Source organism: Lineus longissimus, chromosome 2 (genome assembly GCF_910592395.1).
Source record: "Lineus longissimus chromosome 2, tnLinLong1.2, whole genome shotgun sequence".
NCBI classification, from domain to species: Eukaryota; Metazoa; Nemertea; class Pilidiophora; order Heteronemertea; family Lineidae; genus Lineus; species Lineus longissimus.
Window position 1 is genome coordinate 3,689,687 of NC_088309.1, and position 19,302 is coordinate 3,708,988.

At 41.5% G+C, this 19,302-nt stretch overlaps 2 protein-coding genes across 2 annotated transcripts; one reads left to right on the plus strand and one right to left on the minus strand.

The window, feature by feature from the left end:
- The first annotated feature begins 2,882 nt into the window (after positions 1–2,882).
- LOC135502103 (tetratricopeptide repeat protein 37-like) lies at positions 2,883–14,961 on the plus strand. Its single transcript, XM_064794672.1, has 30 exons — positions 2,883–2,964; positions 3,521–3,612; positions 3,949–4,184; positions 4,396–4,468; positions 4,769–4,987; positions 5,083–5,197; positions 5,410–5,804; positions 5,998–6,185; positions 6,467–6,596; positions 6,854–7,086; positions 7,345–7,452; positions 7,745–7,960; positions 8,135–8,332; positions 8,597–8,904; positions 9,178–9,239; positions 9,519–9,575; positions 9,822–9,965; positions 10,333–10,474; positions 10,649–10,742; positions 10,909–10,986; positions 11,230–11,357; positions 11,605–11,728; positions 11,941–12,118; positions 12,312–12,482; positions 12,671–12,914; positions 13,107–13,234; positions 13,515–13,622; positions 13,871–14,014; positions 14,185–14,312; positions 14,574–14,961. Exons 2-30 carry the CDS (start codon positions 3,526–3,528, stop codon positions 14,695–14,697), a joined length of 4,560 nt encoding a protein of 1,519 aa, XP_064650742.1. The 5' UTR covers positions 2,883–2,964; positions 3,521–3,525; the 3' UTR covers positions 14,698–14,961.
- Positions 14,962–16,058: 1,097 nt separating this feature from the next.
- LOC135483535 (replication factor C subunit 2-like) lies at positions 16,059–19,299 on the minus strand. Its single transcript, XM_064764503.1, has 8 exons — positions 19,067–19,299; positions 18,555–18,666; positions 18,071–18,279; positions 17,630–17,730; positions 17,354–17,511; positions 17,043–17,108; positions 16,705–16,899; positions 16,059–16,395 (listed from the first exon to the last, which is right to left on the minus strand). Exons 1-8 carry the CDS (start codon positions 19,186–19,188, stop codon positions 16,279–16,281), a joined length of 1,080 nt encoding a protein of 359 aa, XP_064620573.1. The 5' UTR covers positions 19,189–19,299; the 3' UTR covers positions 16,059–16,278.
- Positions 19,300–19,302: the final 3 nt, after the last annotated feature.

Here is a 19,302-nt window from a genome sequence, read left to right on the forward strand (position 1 = left end):
GCGAATACAAAAGGATAAACAGACAGTATATTAGGACTTTCAGACCATGCACTGACTTGAAAAAAAATGATTACAACTTCCATTTGAATCTTTTATCCGATGACAAAGCCAAGAAGATGGAACGTTCAATGTCCGTCAGGGCATCAATCAATGTCTAATAACTTGCTTTTAAGGATATCATACAATCGGGTATTAAACTAAGTAACTATAGAACAATCCGATGTACTTTTATGGCACACGTACCAAAGCCGCTTTGAATAAGGATGATTTAGTTGCTCTCGGCACGACGTGAACCAATCAAACTGGCTTAAGTTAAAAGCACTCAACGCCAACCGAAAGATTTAGCCTTTCTTTCTTCCAAAATAGATTCGATATACAGTCAGGAACATATTTTCTTGCAAATAATCATATTTTTAAAACAAAAATCGAATTTCAGTATAAGGAGGAAAACCCACCAATACTTTGACTTCCAAGAGGATGCCAGTCATTTTCAATAGACTCCGCCTCTCGATATTTCAAACCCTTTTTGCCGTACATGTATGGGAGACACGACAGAGGAGTAAAAAAAGCCTGATCTCAGGATGACCTTTCTGGTAGACCAATAATAATTCTTCCCTATAGAGCGCAGCAGATCGAACCTATTATGATGGCCTAACCTTCTGATAGCTTGGCCGAGGATCACGACCACGCTGGTCCCAGATTCGCGAATGTCGTGGCGGCCTCCGTCTCGCTTTCGTTTGAGCTGAGTAACTCTAAAACAGTTTAGATTTTTAAATACATGTACATGTAGAGTCAATAAAATTGGCGGAGGTTAGTTTTCAAGAGTCAGGCAGATGTGATTTACGTTAACGTATAGGAGCTTGACCAAGGTAACGTCAACAGGATCTACGGTCACATCTTTAACGTGGCCTCCCGGTTCGGCGCCGTGGCTGTGGTAATATGGCGGTTCTGAACGCTTTTTGTTCTACAAGTACGTTCGGTTTTCTTGGTGGAGAGAGAAAAAAACGGTGTAAGGATAACTGGAGTTAATGCGCTTCTACAAAATATGCTGACGTTTAAATGATGTACGGCACCGGCAATTAGTAAATGCGGATGAGTAAACCTTATCTTTCCATTATTTCCGCTCTCGTCCAAAAAAATGCCTACCGTGATCTTAGACATTCATGGCAATCACTAGCGAGGCAGAAATAAGCTTGCCACTAGTAAAAGTGGATGAGTTTTCATAAAAAGGCGAAAAGGTAGTGGCCAGAACTCGAATTACGCGTGCCGTAATCCTCCAGACACGCGATCGTTGAAGCGTCTCACAAGAACCACAGAGCCACACACGAAATAAAGCTAAGATTTCCCAGTATCCAATACCAAGATGTGCCTTCATAATTCTACTGACTGCAGCATCCTGAGTATCTCCCCTTGGGTATGAGATATAAATAACAATTATCTCAGGATGATTTCAGTGGACGGAAATACGGATATCGGGTATGACTTGAGCGACAAACGAATTTCCCTGGAGTCCGATCACTCTGTGAGGAGATTGTCACCTGTACTTCCAGGGTCAGTTTGGAGAAAGTTGCTTCGTAATGAGAACCATAAGCTTGACCGGGGGCGTGGGATACAAATACTACAGCTTGTATTATACGGGCCTGTCTCTTAAGTACATAGCCTCACAGAGACAGAATCCAGTATCTGCGTTGTTGCTTACATTAGAACAACTTCTGCAAGAAAGATAACTGTTGATTACATGGCTGTCAATGATGTATACGTTAATACCTATCACGTCGTGTGGCTAATCGTGGTTGCGAAAAAGTGTCAAAAACATCATTGCCGGGTGTGATCAGTCGGCGATTGCGTCAGAGTCATCGTCCGCAGATCAGCGGATCGGCAGACCGCGCATGTCAAATTGCGTCGTGGTTAATAAGAAGAGTCGCTGACCAATTTGGTATGTTGACGTGGATCTGTTATAATTGGCCATGATTGATGATCAAACGTCTGACACTGCCTGCTCTCCATCAGATGGAGAAGAACATCAGAAGAAATATTTTCTTGGCAAAGTTAGGATTTAAATTGGTCCACCGGTTGGACCCTATCAAAGTGACCGTGTCAAACTAATATTTTTCTTTCGTGCTCCTTCACGGGAAAAAGACGCAACAGGACTACATTGTATTTTCTGACAGGATTAGATCATCCTCATCGCCCTTTAAGGTTGATTTAATAATTCCCTTTGGTTAGGATAATATTTATCATGTACTCAAAATGTGCCATGCTGTCACGCCGGATATTTAATTTCCTGATAATTATTCTTGAATTAAAGCTGATTACCCCACAACAGCAAAAGAGCACTGCTTGAATAAATCGATGGCGCATCATTAAATATATCTTGCCTTTGCCAAAGACCAGGGCAGCAGGTCCCATTGGTGTTGTCAATGCACGCGGCAAAGGTTTTGAACTTCAAAAGAAGGTATGTATGCGTATGTGGTGGTAGTGGTATCATTGATTCCTCCTAGGCCAGTAAAGAGGGATTCACTACAGCCGCGCGGTATACAGGGTGGCCCAGAATTGGCCAAAATAATTCTATTGTGTATCCATTGCGGGAAATAACTCTGGGCCACCCTGTAGAGTGAACCCAGGACCCCTGGATTACAAGGCAATCAAAGCCCGACTGAGATCCGAGATCATTTCGTACTAAACTGCTAGCTAGGCCTACATATGTCCCTGTAGACATGGTAGAGTGATGCCTTGTAATCCAGAAGCCCATTACATACACAAATCAAACGATCTTCGAAAATCATGAGACCAAAGCTTTATTGCCGTTCTGATAATTTTTGTAAGCCCTGATATGTCGTTCCGGTAAGTAGCGTGAGCCTTGCATGGTACTTCTGATTCTCCGCGACATGAAAACTTGCCGTTTCGATTTTGGCACACAAAATGCAGGATTTATAGAAAACTCTCCTTTCTTTTGTTAAAAAAGTTAGTTTACATTACTGATTAACCTGCAAAATTTGATGTTTGATTAGTGATAATGAGAAACAAACGATGCAAATCCGCCAAACGTAACATAGACTATAGAGGGAAAACAAAATCCACACCATGCAAACCAAGCCAAGGCCGGGCAAGGCCAATTAAGGTCCCAAGGGTGGCGCCGGGGCCGGGGATCGAACCCGGTACTTCCCACTTATGAGGCCATCACTCTATCGACTGAGCTAACGGGGATTTCTTTCCTGGGTGAGGCTCATAAGCCACCAATATACACAAACACCAGTCGGATCGAATGCATGGTGTACACAGAAATCAGTGTCCCTGAGGAAAATGTGTCCTACCTAATTATTTTCGACGCAAGTTCTCCCCTTTCTATATAGTGACTCAGTGACTGGTATCTTGAAGTAAGCACCCCCCCCCCCCCCCCCACACACACACGCACACTTGGCACCCACCTCTGTATTAATCAAGCGATAACGTTTCTATCCTTGTTTGGCCATACGTCCTCGGCAAATCACCAAATGGACCAACTTTTTTTTTCTTACAGAAGTCATGGACAAGGAGGCTAAAGCTGCCTTGAAACAAGCCAGAGAAGCAATCAGAAGTAAAGAGTATAAAGAAGCATTGCAGCATTGCAAGGTGGGTCCAATCATTTTTCGTCCCAAATTACAGGTCTTGGCTACTGTCTGGAATTGAGAGACTGTACTGCCTTGGAGTTGGAAGATTTGACAGCCTTGTTGACCAGATTACATGCCAATCAGGATTGCTTGGTTACTGAGTATTCAAATGATGGAAGCTATCAGGAAAGCTGTGAAGACCGGCTTAATGCAGTGGAAATATCATTGACACTTTGACACTTGCGATTGTACATCAAAGCAGAAGTGTACTAAAATGTCTCACATGATTTTTTTTCATGACTAATGCTCATTTCTGTCGAAAACATTCTAACTTTTAGTTTCTGAACAATCTTTCCAGACTGTCTTGAAGCATGACAAGAACAACTACAATGCCTTTGTCTTCATCGGAGTGGCTGCAGAGGGGGTCGATGAGCATGACCAAGCTCTAAAGGCATATACTAAGGCAGCAGAGATCTCCCCTGAACAGGTCTTGGCTTGGCAAGGTCTGGCTGGATTTTACGAGAAACAAGACAAGAAAGAATACAAAGAACACCAAGTGACAGTGTATAAAAAACTCATAGAATTACAATCAAGGTATGTGTGAGGACAAGAGAGCTTTTATTCATTGAAGTCATTCTCTACAATCTTCACACTTTCACAATAGTTTACAGCATACAGAATTCATGATACCCATTTGGCCATCACTTATTCTGTAGCATTCATCCTGTAAGTTGCAGAGTTGCATGAAATACTGTTCAGAGCGAATTCTTTCAAAAATGAAATGAAATATTCTTTACCTTTCCAGTGATCAGACGAAATGTTTTGAAAACAAACTAAAGATGGGACAGGCATATGAGGCCATGGACAGCTGTGAAGAGGTGACTATTGTAATATTTTCTTGGCCATGGATTCCACACATGTTGTCCTTGCAGTCCTTCATGATCTCTCATTGACTTGCTTACCGTGTTCTCCACAGCAAATGGTAGAGGACTCTGGCTTATCAAGTGTGCTGATGCTGTTTTTCTGAGCTTTGATGAAAGTTACTGATTAAGTTACCTGAGTCAGAGTGCATCTAGAGTTGTGATTTGATGATCATTTCTTATCTTTCATTTCCTCTCTACGTTTTATCCTGCAGTTATAATTCATATAAATATACAATTTTTGTGGCATGTTTTCAGGCCGTTTCAATCTATCAAGACTTGGTTGAGTCCAAACAGGATGATGATGCCAAAAAAACAGTTTGGCAAAGACTGGTTGGTCTGTTAGAAAAGCAGAAGACTCTGTCACCAGGAAATACAGAACTGTTGGTGCAGGCATATGAAGTGGTGCTCATGCCAGGAAAAGCTGATGAAGACTTGGTGAAAACATGGATGAACTATATCAAATGTCTAGTCAAGGTTAGTGCCGTTTTCAATTTTATATTACATCTTGAAAATGATCTCTGACCACATTAGTATGAGCATTGTTGATATCATCTTCTGTTTGTTTTCAGGGAAAGTGTGATGCTTCAAAGCTCCTGGCACGTTGTGAGGAGATGATTTCTGTTTATCCAGAAGAATCCTACCCTGTGGAAATATTACTCCTGATTAAACTGGATAGATACAAAGGTAAGGGACTAGTGACTGATGAACTTTGGGCAGTTGGCTTTTTCAAGTCTGGAATATAACTGAAAATATCTTTTGAGTAAACTGTATAAGTTTGTCACGGATAAGCAGAACAATCAGTGTGGCCAATTTAACCTGTTTTGTGGATAATATTAAATTGATAAGTTAATAGTCCCCCTTTCTTAGCCTAACAACTTGGTTCTTTGTTTTTGCAGCTGAAAACCAAACAGAAGAAGATTTCATAGAACTGAGTAAAAAACTTGAAAATTCCAAGCCCGATTCAGCAGTATTGAAGATAGTTCAAGGCTTTCTACACTTGCAAAGGAAGGAATACCTCCCAGCACAAGATCTACTACAAAACGGACTTAATGGCTTTCCACAATCTGTCATGGGTTGGTTGCTGCTAACAGAGACACAACTTCGCCTTCATGATCCAAGTGGTCTTGAGTTGAGCATGGAAAAAGTGCAAAAGGTTTCATCCAAGAAAGACTGCTTCTGCACTGTTGAGAAGGACAACCTGCTTCAAAGAAGTAGACTAAACTATGCCAATGTCTTCCTGGATGTTGGAGATAAGAAATCAGTGTCTGAAGCTATCAACCAATGTCAAAAGGTAAGTGCAGTGGGGCCCTAGCAACAGCACGTTCATGAAAGGAAGGACATCAAGTCATAAGGCATGGCATAAATTTCTTACCTGTCTGGCAAATGCAAAGTGTCGTGACCTTATTTACATCTCTCATGTATTGGCCTGTGCTGTGATGCTGTTGTCTGCTTAACTCTGAGTATTATTTCTCACATTATTTCAGCTACTTGATGAGAAGTTTGAGAAGGAGAATGTTTTTGTCTGCCTCGCTTATGGCTACCTCTTGAATGCTGACATCAGCCAAGCAAGGGAAATTGTCAACAAGTTGGCCAGTTCCAAGTCTGCATCAGTTGTGGCCCTACAAGGATGGTTACTGTTTAATACAGACATTTATGATGAAGCAATCCAATGGTGAGCTGTGGCAAGGATCTGTGGCAAGAATCAAGGGTGAACCCAGCAATTATCGGTTTAACCTGCAGAAAAGGGATATTTTTCTTGCACACAGTACAATTATAATTGCATAGTATAGCATGCCCATTAATCTGAATACCAGGTGGACTGAGTATGGCCTTAGACGGAGACTGGCACATCATTTTCAGAAAATAAAAATCGGGAAATCAACAGCAAATTCTTCCTGCCATAGAACCTTTCTGAAACTTTGACTGCAATTGATTCTGTTCGTGTAATTTCAGTGTTCAAAATGCCATCGATCTTGATGGAAAAAATGGGTACTATCACTATCAACTTGGTAGGATATTATGGGCGCAGATGAAGGCTGGCCAAGAGATCAACAAACAAGACTGTCTTGCTGAATTTATCAAGGTATGCGATACTCGAGAACGATCTCGCCTGCAACTCCTTTGAGACAAATACCCAAAGGAGTTGCAGGTGTGTTGATAGAAGTGCACCTTGCTTCACACTTTCATGTTACAAATATCATTTGCCTTCGAACCTTCTTTGACAGCGATGATGAACTTTGTCTGCAAAATCATTTTATATTCAGCCTTTGTCTCATGAGAGAAGTATAACAATCGAAAAATTACAGTTTCTCTAAAGAGCATTTATTGTTCATTTTCCAGGCTGCCAAACTTGATCCATACTACAGTGACACGTTCCTTTATCTCGGCCACTACTACAGCACTATTGGCAATGATAAACAAAGGGCGAGCAGGTGTTACCAGAAGTCTTACGACCTGAAGGGAACCAGTGATGAAGTGGGTATCGCCCTTGTCGATTGTTTGAATGCAATTGGAGAGGAAAGTACTGCCTTGAAGGTTTTGACATCAGTGACTAGTCAAGCAAGTGCTGGAAGGTCAGTAAAATTGATGTTACCTCTGTGACGGAACCTTAATACTGCGATCAAAAGAATCAAGGAGGCCAGGCCCTAACCGCAGACCTTACAGTCTGATTAATCGCTTCTTGCAAGTGTTCTTCTTGAAGCAGTTGGGTTAGCTTTGGCAAAGGTCTGAATTTACGGTAGCTTCGAATTTCATATCGAGAATTTACATGTATAACCTCACTTGATCAAGGGAGATCTTTAGTTTATTTGAATGTTGACCCATTATTTCAGCGCAAAGTGGGCTTGGCTGCGACTTGGTCTGCATCACTTGAAGTTCAATGACCCAACAACTGCTGTGACGTGTCTACAGTCCGCACTGAGAGCTGACCCAAATGACTAGTAAGTGGGTCTAAAATCTTGTTTTCAAAGAAATGTTATCTTTCTATCAACCAGCCAGGAGTTTGTGGAGCACATAGTTTAATAATGAAGCAACTTTGAGCCAGTTATCATCAAAGTTAACTTCAAAGAAAGTTCTTGTTTAGTCAGTCGAAAAGGGGAGAGGCAGCATGGTATCTACATGTAGCCACCCTTGAAACTTCACTGTTATAACTTTAAATCTTCCTGCGGTTGGGAGTGTAAATGTTTCCCATTTCTTAATTTTGTTTTCTAATGATGAATTTCTTTTTTCCAGTCATGGTTGGGAGTGTCTTGCTGAGGCATACCTGAGCCGAGGCAGCTTCACGGCTGCTCTGAGGACATTCACCAAAGCCACAGAACTCTGTCCAGACTCTATGTACAGCTTGTACCAGATTGCTGCTATCAAGCAGAGGCTTGGCCTACATGCTGAGGCTGTGGTGGACTACAACAATGTATTGGTCAAATTTCCGGATTATGTACCTGCATTGAAAGTTAAGTGTCTTGATTTGATCCAACTTTTCTTCATCGAGTAGTGAACTTTTCTACGTATGAAATGTCTGGGAAATAACTTGTATTTTAACCCTTTGGTTTTGTCTGTTCCCAGTGGTTTGCCAGAAACGCCGCAGATTTAAGTGTTATCCTTTCATGTTTCAAATTTGCTTTCAGGCCTCGGTGAAACACAGGTCAATCTTGCTGGTTCAGCGCTTCATTCATATTTCAATAGAAAAGCTGTTGATCTCTGTGAGGAGGCTGTTTGGAACCTGACGAGAGCTGCTACACACCGGCCGGACCTGGCATGTCTCTGGAAGCTGATGGCTGATGCATGTACAATGGTGGCACCAGTGTCTTCCAGTACTGGAATGTGAGTTGACAGGAGTAGTCACCTTTCCCAATGGAGAAGCAATGGCTTCTGCTCCAGCCCTTCTACCTTGACGTGCTTTTGTAAAGTGCTTTTGTGAAGACTTACATCTCATCTGGTTTCTAACTGCCCGATTCCAACACAATCTGGGGACAGCTACCTTGGTGATGTTGGAACCTAAATTAAAAGAAAAAAGGTAAAAGGAGCTGCTGACTCTGATATCTTCAGTCTCATCTTCTATATTGAAGTCTCTATTCTCATTTACAGAATGAAGTTACCAAAGAAACTGAATTGTCCAAGCGCATCACTTGATGAATCAGTGGTCGTCGACAAATGTGAAGTGTTGGCGATTGGAGCCAAATGTTATGGATACGCCTTGAAAGTCTTGCCAGAGGATGCCTCCCTCTGGCATGACCTTGGGGTGAACTTTTACCGGCAGTCGCAGAATGTTTCATCAGAAAAAGAAGTCCAAGAATTATGTCACAAGTCGACACAGGTGTTAAAGAAGGCCATTTGTATGGATCAGAACAGGCATTTGTACTGGCTTGCACTGGGTGTGGTGTCTCTTTCATCAGGTAATTCATTTGGAACTTTGACTTGATTTTGCTGTAGAAATGTTTGAAATCTTCTCTTTAGTTCATTTAGAATGAAGAGGTTAAATGTCATCATCCTTTTACACAGAGACCAATCTCACATCTTTTCTACAGCAAACGACTTGTGTCACAGAGGCCGCTGGTTCCTATTTATGCGGCCTATAGGCCGGAGCTGGCACTAATGCAGTCACTATAACCTAATATAAGTTCAACTGGAAGCATTTTCAGTTTAACTGTACTTTCATTTCCTTTCAGTTATAAATGATGTTCCACTGGCACAGCATTGTTTCATCAAGTCCATACAAGTTGAAAGTAATGTAAGTTTTCTTTAAGTAACTTCATAATGTCACCGATTGTCCTTTTCATTCAGTGAATGAAGAAAAGTCAGTTTTTTTATCTTTCTACAATGTAGAGTCTTAGAGCAAAACATGCTAAAGATTTCTTACTTGACTGAATCGCATATCTTTGTGGTAGCTCTCCGAAGTTTATTGTTATACAAAGAGCAATTCGTTGGTCCATCAGAAACCCTCATGACCTATGCCCCTCTCTACTATGGATTGTAAAGCCTTAGAAATTCATATGCAATTTCATTCCAGAATGTCATGGCATGGACCAATCTAGGAGTCTTATATCTGAAACACGGTAAAATTGAGGTATACATTCTTTATTACATGTTATTTCTTTCAAATAAAACTTCCTCTTGTAACTATACCACAAAAAAGGATGTCATGCATTGGTAGTTTCTATTTTCTGATAAGCTTCAAGGCATTTCATTTTGAAAATCAATACTGTAATGATCACAAAAATTTCACAGTTTGCTCTGGTGGGAATAGGCATACATGAAATTGATTGACAAAGTTCCTTACTTCTCATTAATGGAAGTGTTTTCTCGATTTCAGCTTGCCCATGAGGCATTCAAGGTAGCCCAGTCTGTTGATCCAGCATACGTGCAATGCTGGATCGGTCAAGCGCTCATTGCGGAGACTGTCGGTCACGATGATGCTATGGACCTGTTCCGCCACACAAGTGGACTCTCTGTGCATGTGAGTAGAACAAATGCTTTAAAGATTTGAACATTTTGAGGTCACTTCAGTGGGAAATTGCCAGACTGTGGTGTCAAGTATCAGTCTGTGTTAACCCTGGCATGTTCCTTAGCCACTCCACCCCTGAAACTTTATACTCAGTCACGGTGCCTGGATCATTTACTTGGCTACTAGGATCGAGTGAATTATCACCCATCGGAGGGAAACAATCAATTCCCATCTTGTTTTGGGACGATCAAGTTTGGATGGAAATGTTGGCCATGTGGTCCGAGTTGGCTTTATTTTGATGTGCGTATTTTCTTTAACTGTACTCTACTTTATCATGTCTATCCTTTGTTAATTCTACTTTTTCCTTTATTGATTCTAGGTTGAGAGTGGTATTGGCTATGCCAGTTGGGTTTGCTCAGCCCTCCAAGGCACATTTAAGCTCAGTGAGGACCTCTATGCCTATTGTATTGAAAGGATGGGAGCTGTACCAACTGCTTGTGATGCAATGGCTAAATACTGCGGTAAGAATCAATTTGAGGGGAATTTGATAACAAAGTATCTGCTCTTGATTGTAAGATTTGTTGGGACCACAATGTTAAGATTATTGGCCTGCATGATGTGAGTGTGAATTTTGCTGTTTAGAACAAGTTTTGAACTTCTACACATGTTGTGAGGCTGTTTACTTGTATTTCCAGATCGAGTGTGTACGAACCCTGCAGCCTTTACTATCTATGGCATGTTATTGGAAAGACAGGGACTTCTCAGATCTGCGCTAAATTCATATGCGAGGTAAGGCATTGTATGGTGCTGTCTGGCATAGAATACATGTATCTGTCTTTGGTTTAGGGTTGATTTCGGGAGGACTGTAAAATGAGTGTAGTACAAATCTAATATTGCTTCATTGACAGTATAGCTTTCCAAAGCTGTATTACATGTTACCAAATTGTTCTTCCAGTGCTGTCAAGTTACTGGAGTCAGCGGATGATATGTTGCATTTGAACATGGCTAGGTCAAATTATGGACGCATCCTTTGGTAAGAACTTCCCCACAATGTTGTTTTCTCCTCACTTGCAAAATTTCAAGGACAATAGCAAAAACTGTATCATCGCATCGATACTACAGTCAATTCCTTGAGAAAATGACACTGCATGCAAAATGTGTTTGAGCAGGTCTTTCAAATCGCCAGAGTAGTGACATCAACAGTTGTTGTTAGGTCAATATCATGTGTAAAATCAAAACAGACGTTATAATATTACTGTCCATCTGCTTCTTTTAGTGCTCTTGGTTCAGCAGATGAAGCCGTGAAACAGTATCAAGCCATCAGTCCTTTAGAGAGCTTTGAGGATGTGTGTGGACTGGCCTTGAGCTACTACAAGGCAGGGAGCTGGGAGGACAGTTCTAATGGTGAGTCGATCATTCTTGGTCAGGTTTTTTCAATTTCTACTTTGAATTGCCTTTAGACTGTCTGATGTTGAACAAGATACACTCCACTGATCTGAGATCCAGAATGGAACAAAAGGTACATGTAAAGCAAACACATTAGTCCAGTGATATGAGTTTCTTTTTAATGAAAATTTAGGCCTCTTTCATTTACACTTTCAAACCTCTGATGCTGAAAGGATAGTTCCTGAAGACTTTCTTTTGTATACAGCTTACACCCAGGCAATTGAGTTGGCCACATCAGATGAAGACAAGTCCCATGTCTTTGCTGCCCTTGGTATGGTATCTTACAAACTGAGAGATGTAGAGCGTGCAAAGACTGCTCTGTTTAGATGGTAAGCATCAAAGCACTTGTTCTTTTGAAAAGTTATGGATTCGATTTATTTCAACTCTGTCCTTCAAAGCCCTTCCCCTCAAAAGGTCAAAAAGGGGGTATGGCATATTGGCATAACAGTAGGCTAAGCACTTCGTGGATTGTCATTTAGAAGTATTGACTCAAAGTGTGGTACAAAAAATGCTAAGTCACAAACATGTTCCTTTGTTTCAGCTCACAGACCAGTAAACCATCTATACCAGGCCTACTGGCTCTGTGCAGTATTGGCCTGCTGCAGTCCGATTCTACCCTGGTGGCTGCTGTCCTTCAAGAACTTGAAAAGTTGACTCAAATTCCTTCAGATCATCTTGTTGATGTGACATACCTTACTGCCACACTTTATGTCCTCATGGTATGTTATACATAAATATCCATCTTTCGTAACATATTTAGCCTATTGCAATATCATGCCTTGATGTTGGTCACTGTACATACATTTGCCATTCTCAAACTCAAAAGTCTAGCCATTAAATGTAATAAGAGTGAATCGTTGATTGAATACATGTAGCTAAGACCAAGTCATGTTTGATTCATCTCCTTTTCAGGGTGACCCTGCCACTGCAAAAAATACCATCATGAAACAGATACACCGATACCCAAATCAGCCAGAGCTTTGGATTTTACTCTCACAACACTTATCTAGTCGCAGCCCCCAAGACAGCCTTGGGGCAGCTATTTGTGCGCAAGTTGCATATTGTAAAGACAACACACTTAAGGTAAGATCTGAAGATGTATCTATCAGTTCTTCATGGGCAATTTTTACGCTCTTTCGATTTGCAGTTGAGGCTGTGTGGCCTCTGATAGTCTTCTTATAACATTCACAGGCACTCGGGGCCAATTTGCTGCACTCCAAGGATATAACAAGTGTAGCAAACCTCTCAAATACGTTTCACCTTCTTTCCAGGACGTATCTGCTACCATTACCAAGGGGAGCCTGACAGCTGGCTTATTCTCACAGACGGATACAGATCAGAATGCCTTCTATACTGCACAGAAAGCACTTCATCGGAATCCACATCGCCTGGACTACCGGTGCGACATGCTAGCAGCCCTCTTTGGTGAGACTATGGTTCAACAAAGCCGTGGTACTGCTAACAAGTCTATGATGAATCTACTGATAGCCTACAGTAAAGGACTGTTACAAATAGGTAAGGTCTTATGTTTTCACAACTGTCTCTCGAATTCTATAAGAATCCAGCTTTGCTGACAGAATTGATCCGAGTTTATGCCGTGTCCTCCACATTGCTGAAAACAAACAATGTTAAAGTTTAACCAGTCGGATGAAAAGACGAGATTCCATTACTCTCAATGCTTAGCGTTATATTTTATTGCAATTCCAGCGGAAAATGAGATGGGAAGCAACCCAAGTCCCGAGTCGACTGCCGTCCATCTTTGGTGTGTTAAACATTACATCCTTGCTCTGATGTGTGCCGGCAAATTGGATCAAGCAAAAGCTATGACAGAAGCTGTGAGTTGAAAGCTAGAAAATATCCTGTATTTGCTTTAAATGGTCGTTTTCAGCCAGTCTTTTGTTGATTCTTGATCCTAAACTACATTGGTGACAAACTTGCACTGTTAACAGTGTATGAAGCACAGTGCGGCTTGTGTGCCTTGTTCGGGCAGCAGGGGTTACAGGTAGACAGGGCTTGTATCAAGGGCATTGTGCCCTGCTATGCCACTATCTGAACCACATAATGCAGGTCATCCTCAAGAATCAGACCGTTTATGATGTCCCTGTTTTATTTCAGGCTCTTTCTCTGTACCAGGATGCTGATCTACCAACATTGCTTGCAGTTTCTAAAAACTTCATGTTGGATATCTCAAATATTTCTGACCAGGGATCATATTCGGTGAAGGTGAGTATACGAAGCAACCAAGATCATGCTAAAGAGGCTAGAGGTACATTTATACAGGTAGATATTTCACCTCCTGGCTTACACTCGAGGACGACTCCCCATGTACCTCATTTTCATTCAGTACCTTGACTCAACAGACATAGCCATTTGAGTGAGATTCAGTAACACAGGTGCAGAAATTCAAAATTGTACAAACAAGCATTGCACTAATCAGATCCACATTTCACATTTCTTTCTTTTTATTTCAGCTGGCTGTGGAATATTATCTCTCCAGGGGCCTCCTGGATGAAGTGGAAGCATTACTCAAGCAGGCCATTCAGTCCAGTCCCCACAAGAAAGATAAACTTGGTGCACTTCTTCAGTTTCAACATTTGTCATATCGGCAGATATTAGTAAGTGGTCTCTCTCGGATGTCCCTACTCTCGCAAATTACATGCTGGTCTAACATGTCCAAAAGTTAAATAGGGTTGAAAAGTAGGTAGCTTTACATAGATTACCCTTGAACTTTTTGATCAAAAACATTTCAGCCTCCTCAGGTTTATAAGTTGCTGTACTTTTTCAGGGACGAGGTCCTCCAAAATGGTCGTCCGTCTTCATGGATGCAGCCGCAGAGGTGCTACGTATCGATCCAAACTCATCTGTCTCACATCTGATGCGCGGACTGGTCCGATTCAAACAAACAGGCATGAGGTAAATGTGATCATCATCTTCATTGGCATTGGACGATAGTTTCATGGTCCATAATCGAGCCTTTGTCCTACAGAAAAGGGATCACATACTTGTACAGAAGATGTCCGCCGTGTAAAAGTTGACAGACGTGACAAAAGACAAACAAAATAATCTGCAATCGAGTTATCATGCACTGATGAATTTGTCCATCATCCCCTGGATGTCCACATCCTGGGCTCCTTGGTTTGCTACTTAAGGCAACAATTTTCCTTGTTTTTGCAGGGTTGCGAAGAGGCATTTCGTTGATGTTGCGAAAGGAGACCATGGCAGTCTTGGCCAAGCAGGAAGGATTGCTGAGGAAATTCTTGCAGAACATGCTCCAAGCAAGAGCAATGAGAATAATTAAGCCAACTTATCGTTGGATTTTTCTTTGTACTTTATGCCTTGGACTTTGTTTAGAACAAGTAAAGGAATATCAAACGTTTGTGTGTATGTACTTAATGGATGGCCCTATGTGGACAGACTAGGGGCTAGGAGACTGTGAACATGCAGTTGAATTCAAGAACGGTGCTGATCAGGACTCATTCTAAACCTCAACTGGAACAATCTCCATGTATTCTGCTTACTTACTGCATTCAATTCGCTCAATAAAATCACATATTGTCAAGAATGGCTTTTTCATTTGCACAGCCCACCAAAATGTTCTTTGAGACATATATACATGGGAAAGAAGGCCACTTGAAAATGACACATTGCGTGGATTTACATGTAGACTTGAATACATGTATGTCATTTGAGAAAAGGGTGGCAGAGGCAGACCTATTCAATTAGAAGTGACCATAGCTTGTAGAACTCTTAGAAGAGATGTGTATTGGCATGACCATTGCCACTCGAAGAGGCATTCAATAGGTTAAGAAGACCAGGGGGCAGATTGATGCTTTGTGATGGTGGCACAGGCAGACCGATCAATGTATTGTGTCCTATCAAAGGCCTTGGTCATTGGTGTTTGAGATGGAAAATACTTCAGGCTTTGTTCCGATTGCAGGAGTCCCTGGTGTCTTAACCAAGAACCACCAGCTTTGATGGCAAATGTTCACTTGGAGACATTTTAGAATTGAAATTCGTATTGCGCTGTTGGTTGGTCCTTCATTGCCTTTTCAGGATCATTCAGGTACACCTCCGAATACGTCCAAAACCCTCCGCTGGTGCAGCGGGTTCCCAAGTGGTCCTGATGAGAGGACCAAGGGCTGGCAGCTGGGGGTCAATTCCTAACAATGTGGTCACCAATCAGATTGCAATGAGGTGCCTGCATGCAGGACAGATTCAGTGGGTTTACGTCACTGTACTGTGTTGCCTTTTGGATGGACATAAAGGCGCATCAAAGGGTTGTGACTGCATACTCCTATTAGATTGTGATGAGAATCCCATAAGTTGTGACTGGGACTGGTCATTTTGCCAATAGTACCATGGCTGGTATGCTAAGGTAGAATGGTACCACTGAGGCACTTCCTGGTGGATTCAGTTGGCTCCTACATGTATGCCAATGAGCAAGAGCACATGTGGAACACTGATGTGATTTGTTCAACATTTACATGTAGTTGGCATTCTTGACACAACTGATGATCTATTTTCATTGTATAGGACAGCTCCAGCCAAGCGATTTGGTTTGGTCTCACACACAAACTGGTACCAGTTTGGTAGTGACAAATACACAAAACAAAACTTCAAGTATTACATGTAGGATATGTATATTTAAGAAATGTACAAAATTACAGTTCATGTAATGAAAATGCAACTCTTATTCAATGGATCTGTGACCAACATACAATGTAGTATACTCCGTTATGGCAGTCGAACTCAGATCTTTATCAGATAGTCTAACACTAATTTTCCTGATAAGTTTTCACTATCTTCAGTCCCAGATTAGTCCTAGAATCTGCTATAAATGCTTCCAGTCTGTAAAGTTTATGATTCCCTAAAGTCTGCCTCACTGTTGATGAGAGCCAGGCGCAGATGATATTTTACAAAGTCTTGCTAACATTCCAGATAGTTGCAGAAGAGAATTTACACCGTCTGCTATCCTCTGATGAGTAAGGCCAATTTCCTAAAATACAAGCAGAAAAAAACAGATAAGACTAGTCAACATGTCGGAGACAAGACTAACCCTTATCACTTTGGTTTATAACCAAAATCAATATTTGGTCCAGTTTAAAGTATCGTTACTGATACAAGTGTCTGCCCAGGTGCCTACAAAACAATTGAAAAATGTTATCAGGCTTGTTTCAGAGAGAAGAGGATAACAAGCATACTCCATGCAGACAAAGGGAAAACACATCTCCCGAGAGTTTTGCACTTCTAATTTTTCAAAATATCTCAAAATTTCTGAAACCAGTAATGGTTATACTGAACTTACCTTGATGAATTCCAATTTTAGAAATTCTGGCATAGTGTGATTTTTGCAGACTCTGAACACAATCGCAATGATATCCTCCGGTGCATATCCCAACCTCCACAGATGTGCCATGACCTTGTAGCTCTCGTCAATGTTGCCATTCACGCAGTGCTGTAACATGTCTTTTATCAGCATGGGATGTGGTTCATCACACACCTGAAACGAAGGAGGATTCAGTTCAGTGGAAACTCCCTCAGCAGACATCACTCTATCAAGGACACCCTCTAATACAGACACCAGCTGTGGTCCCACATTGTGCGACTGTCTCGTGCAGAATGCATTTCATATACTGTACATACCTTGAACACATTTTCACTATTCACATGGCCGAACCCCTGGAAAGTTGACTGCGTATTGTTTATGGCCTGAAAATGAAAGAAGCAATTTAGTTGTGGTACTGCACTTAACCAAATCAGAATGGCTAGGCCACACATGATGTGACATTTCTAAAATTTATCAATTTCCCCAAACTATGACACAAATGCTACAGGTATGATCAGAAATTATTAACTGAGAGGTTTCTTTTTTCTACAGTTTGTAACTTTTCAGAAATTTCTGAGGGATGAACTCAGCAACAGATATCGCTGTCATCCTTAGAGACTTATTCTACCTGTCTCATATCTCCTTGAGCTGTGAATATGATTGCCTCCATTCCATCATCGGTATAGCTGACACCCTCTTTCTCAATTATCTCAAGCAGACGATGTAACACTTGTGCGTCTGTTAACTTGCTGTACCGCAGGACTGCACATCTTGACTGGATAGGTTCTGAAGAGAATGTGTCGGGAAAAGAACATTAGATTATGAAGTGGTAGTGGCATCTAACTTTTAATCAAAGGGGTGTGGCTTTCTTCTGACACAATTATGAAATGTCAGAGCAACTTACCTATAATTTTATCTGATGCATTGCATGCAAGTGCAAATCTTGTTGTTTTTGAATAAATTTCCATGGTACGTCGTAGAGCTTGCTGGGCACCATCAGTCATACTAGAAGAGAAAGGTGAAATTAGGGTTCACATCAGTTGCACTCAAATTGCCGTTTTCTCTGGGAACACGGTAGCTACAGTGGAACCTCCCTTAGCGGACACCTCTCTTTTAAGGACAACCTCTCTATTAAGGACACTAGTTTTGGTCCCAAATTGGTTGTTTCCACTCAATTTGACCTCTACAATCAGGACACCTCTCCAATAAGGAGAGCACTTGTCAGTCCCAAGGGTGTCCTTATTAGAGAGGTTCTACTGTATTTTGTTTTTCCGAGTTCTGTGGCATTCCCCACAATGAAGATATTGTCCTTTCATGAAATCTCCTAATAGCTGGTCAAACCTACCTGTCAGCTTCATCAAGAATAATGACCTTGTGTTTCCCTTTTGGCAATGTAACTTTCTGCTGTGCAAACATTTTGATCTTGTTCCTAACAACATCTATTCCTCTGTCATTTGAGGCATTCAATTCCAAAACTGCATCCTTGTAGGATGGGCCAAGTAATGTCCTTGCCAAACACAAAATACTGGTGGTTTTACCAGTTCCAGGAGGACCCTTGTATGAAATAAACATGGAAAGATTAGGACTTACAAATATGTCTACATTTATCACAAGGTAAAAGATTCAGCTAAATTTAACGTCTTTGACAGGGACTTGGGGATCAATCTTAGTCGTTGAGTTCTCTTCTTTTCTATCACCAGTTCGCAAGGATTGGATGTGACAATGTCTCTAGTTTCAAACCTTAGACAAAATTAATACCAATTTCACACGATGGCAAACTTAGGTTTACTGGCAGAGGATATTTCGACCAAGCTGTCTTATCTACTTACAGCTATGATGAGATTGGGTACATTCCCTTCCTTGGAAAATACACCAAGGCGACTGATCGTTTCTTCATTACCCACAACATCGGTCAGGACTGTAGGGCGATACTTCTCCAACCTTTGGAAATAAAAGTCAAGTCAATCTTGGAAGACATGTGAATAGGCCTTATCGACAAAGACAAAAGGTCGATTTAAACAAAGCCAACACGGCATATTTCAGCCCCACTCCTCTCTCCAGTCCGACCAGTCAGTGTCAGACTAATGTCATTGTCATTGTCAAGACTGATGTCAGAATTGTAAGCTTGCCTAAGCAGATATGTATGGCTGTGTGCCCCGCAACCATCCGTAATTCTTCGACACTGACATTCACACTGTGCGCTACTATGTACACTGTGTACTACTGCAAGTATGTGATGTAAAACTAAGGACTGAAGGCAGGGCCAGGGGTGAGGGGAGGGAAAAATTCACTCGAGTATAAGGACAACATCATGGTGAACATTGACTTCTAACGTCCATACCATGGTAGCTCAAATCGAGGGCGATCATCAGATTTGTTTGGTTTCACTACTACAGCATCTTTAAGGGCAGAATCTGGTGTTACTGTGTCCATCATCTCCTCTTTATTTTCTTGATCTGCCATGATGGTTTCCCGCGACCAGCCAGTCTCGTTGCGGGCATACTTTTGTGTACATTTCGAAGTGCATTGGGATACACTTTCGTTTTGGAAACGAGGTTTGGTACTGCTGTCATACTC

Bases quoted from the DNA above. Each gene is read 5' to 3' on its own strand.
- LOC135502103 (XM_064794672.1), top strand. From the start codon at position 3,526: ATGGACAAGGAGGCTAAAGCTGCCTTGAAACAAGCCAGAGAAGCAATC. The intron at 7,087-7,344 runs GTCAGTAAAATT...CCATTATTTCAG, and splicing joins AGTCAAGCAAGTGCTGGAAG to CGCAAAGTGGGCTTGGCTGC. The intron at 12,915-13,106 runs GTAAGGTCTTAT...TTGCAATTCCAG, and splicing joins TAAAGGACTGTTACAAATAG to CGGAAAATGAGATGGGAAGC.
- LOC135483535 (XM_064764503.1), bottom strand. From the start codon at position 19,188: ATGGCAGATCAAGAAAATAAAGAGGAGATGATGGACACAGTAACACCA. The intron at 18,280-18,554 runs GTAAGTAGATAA...ATTTCATACAAG, and splicing joins TACCCAATCTCATCATAGCT to GGTCCTCCTGGAACTGGTAA. The intron at 17,731-18,070 runs GTAGGTTTGACC...TTTCTCTTCTAG, and splicing joins ATTCTTGATGAAGCTGACAG to TATGACTGATGGTGCCCAGC.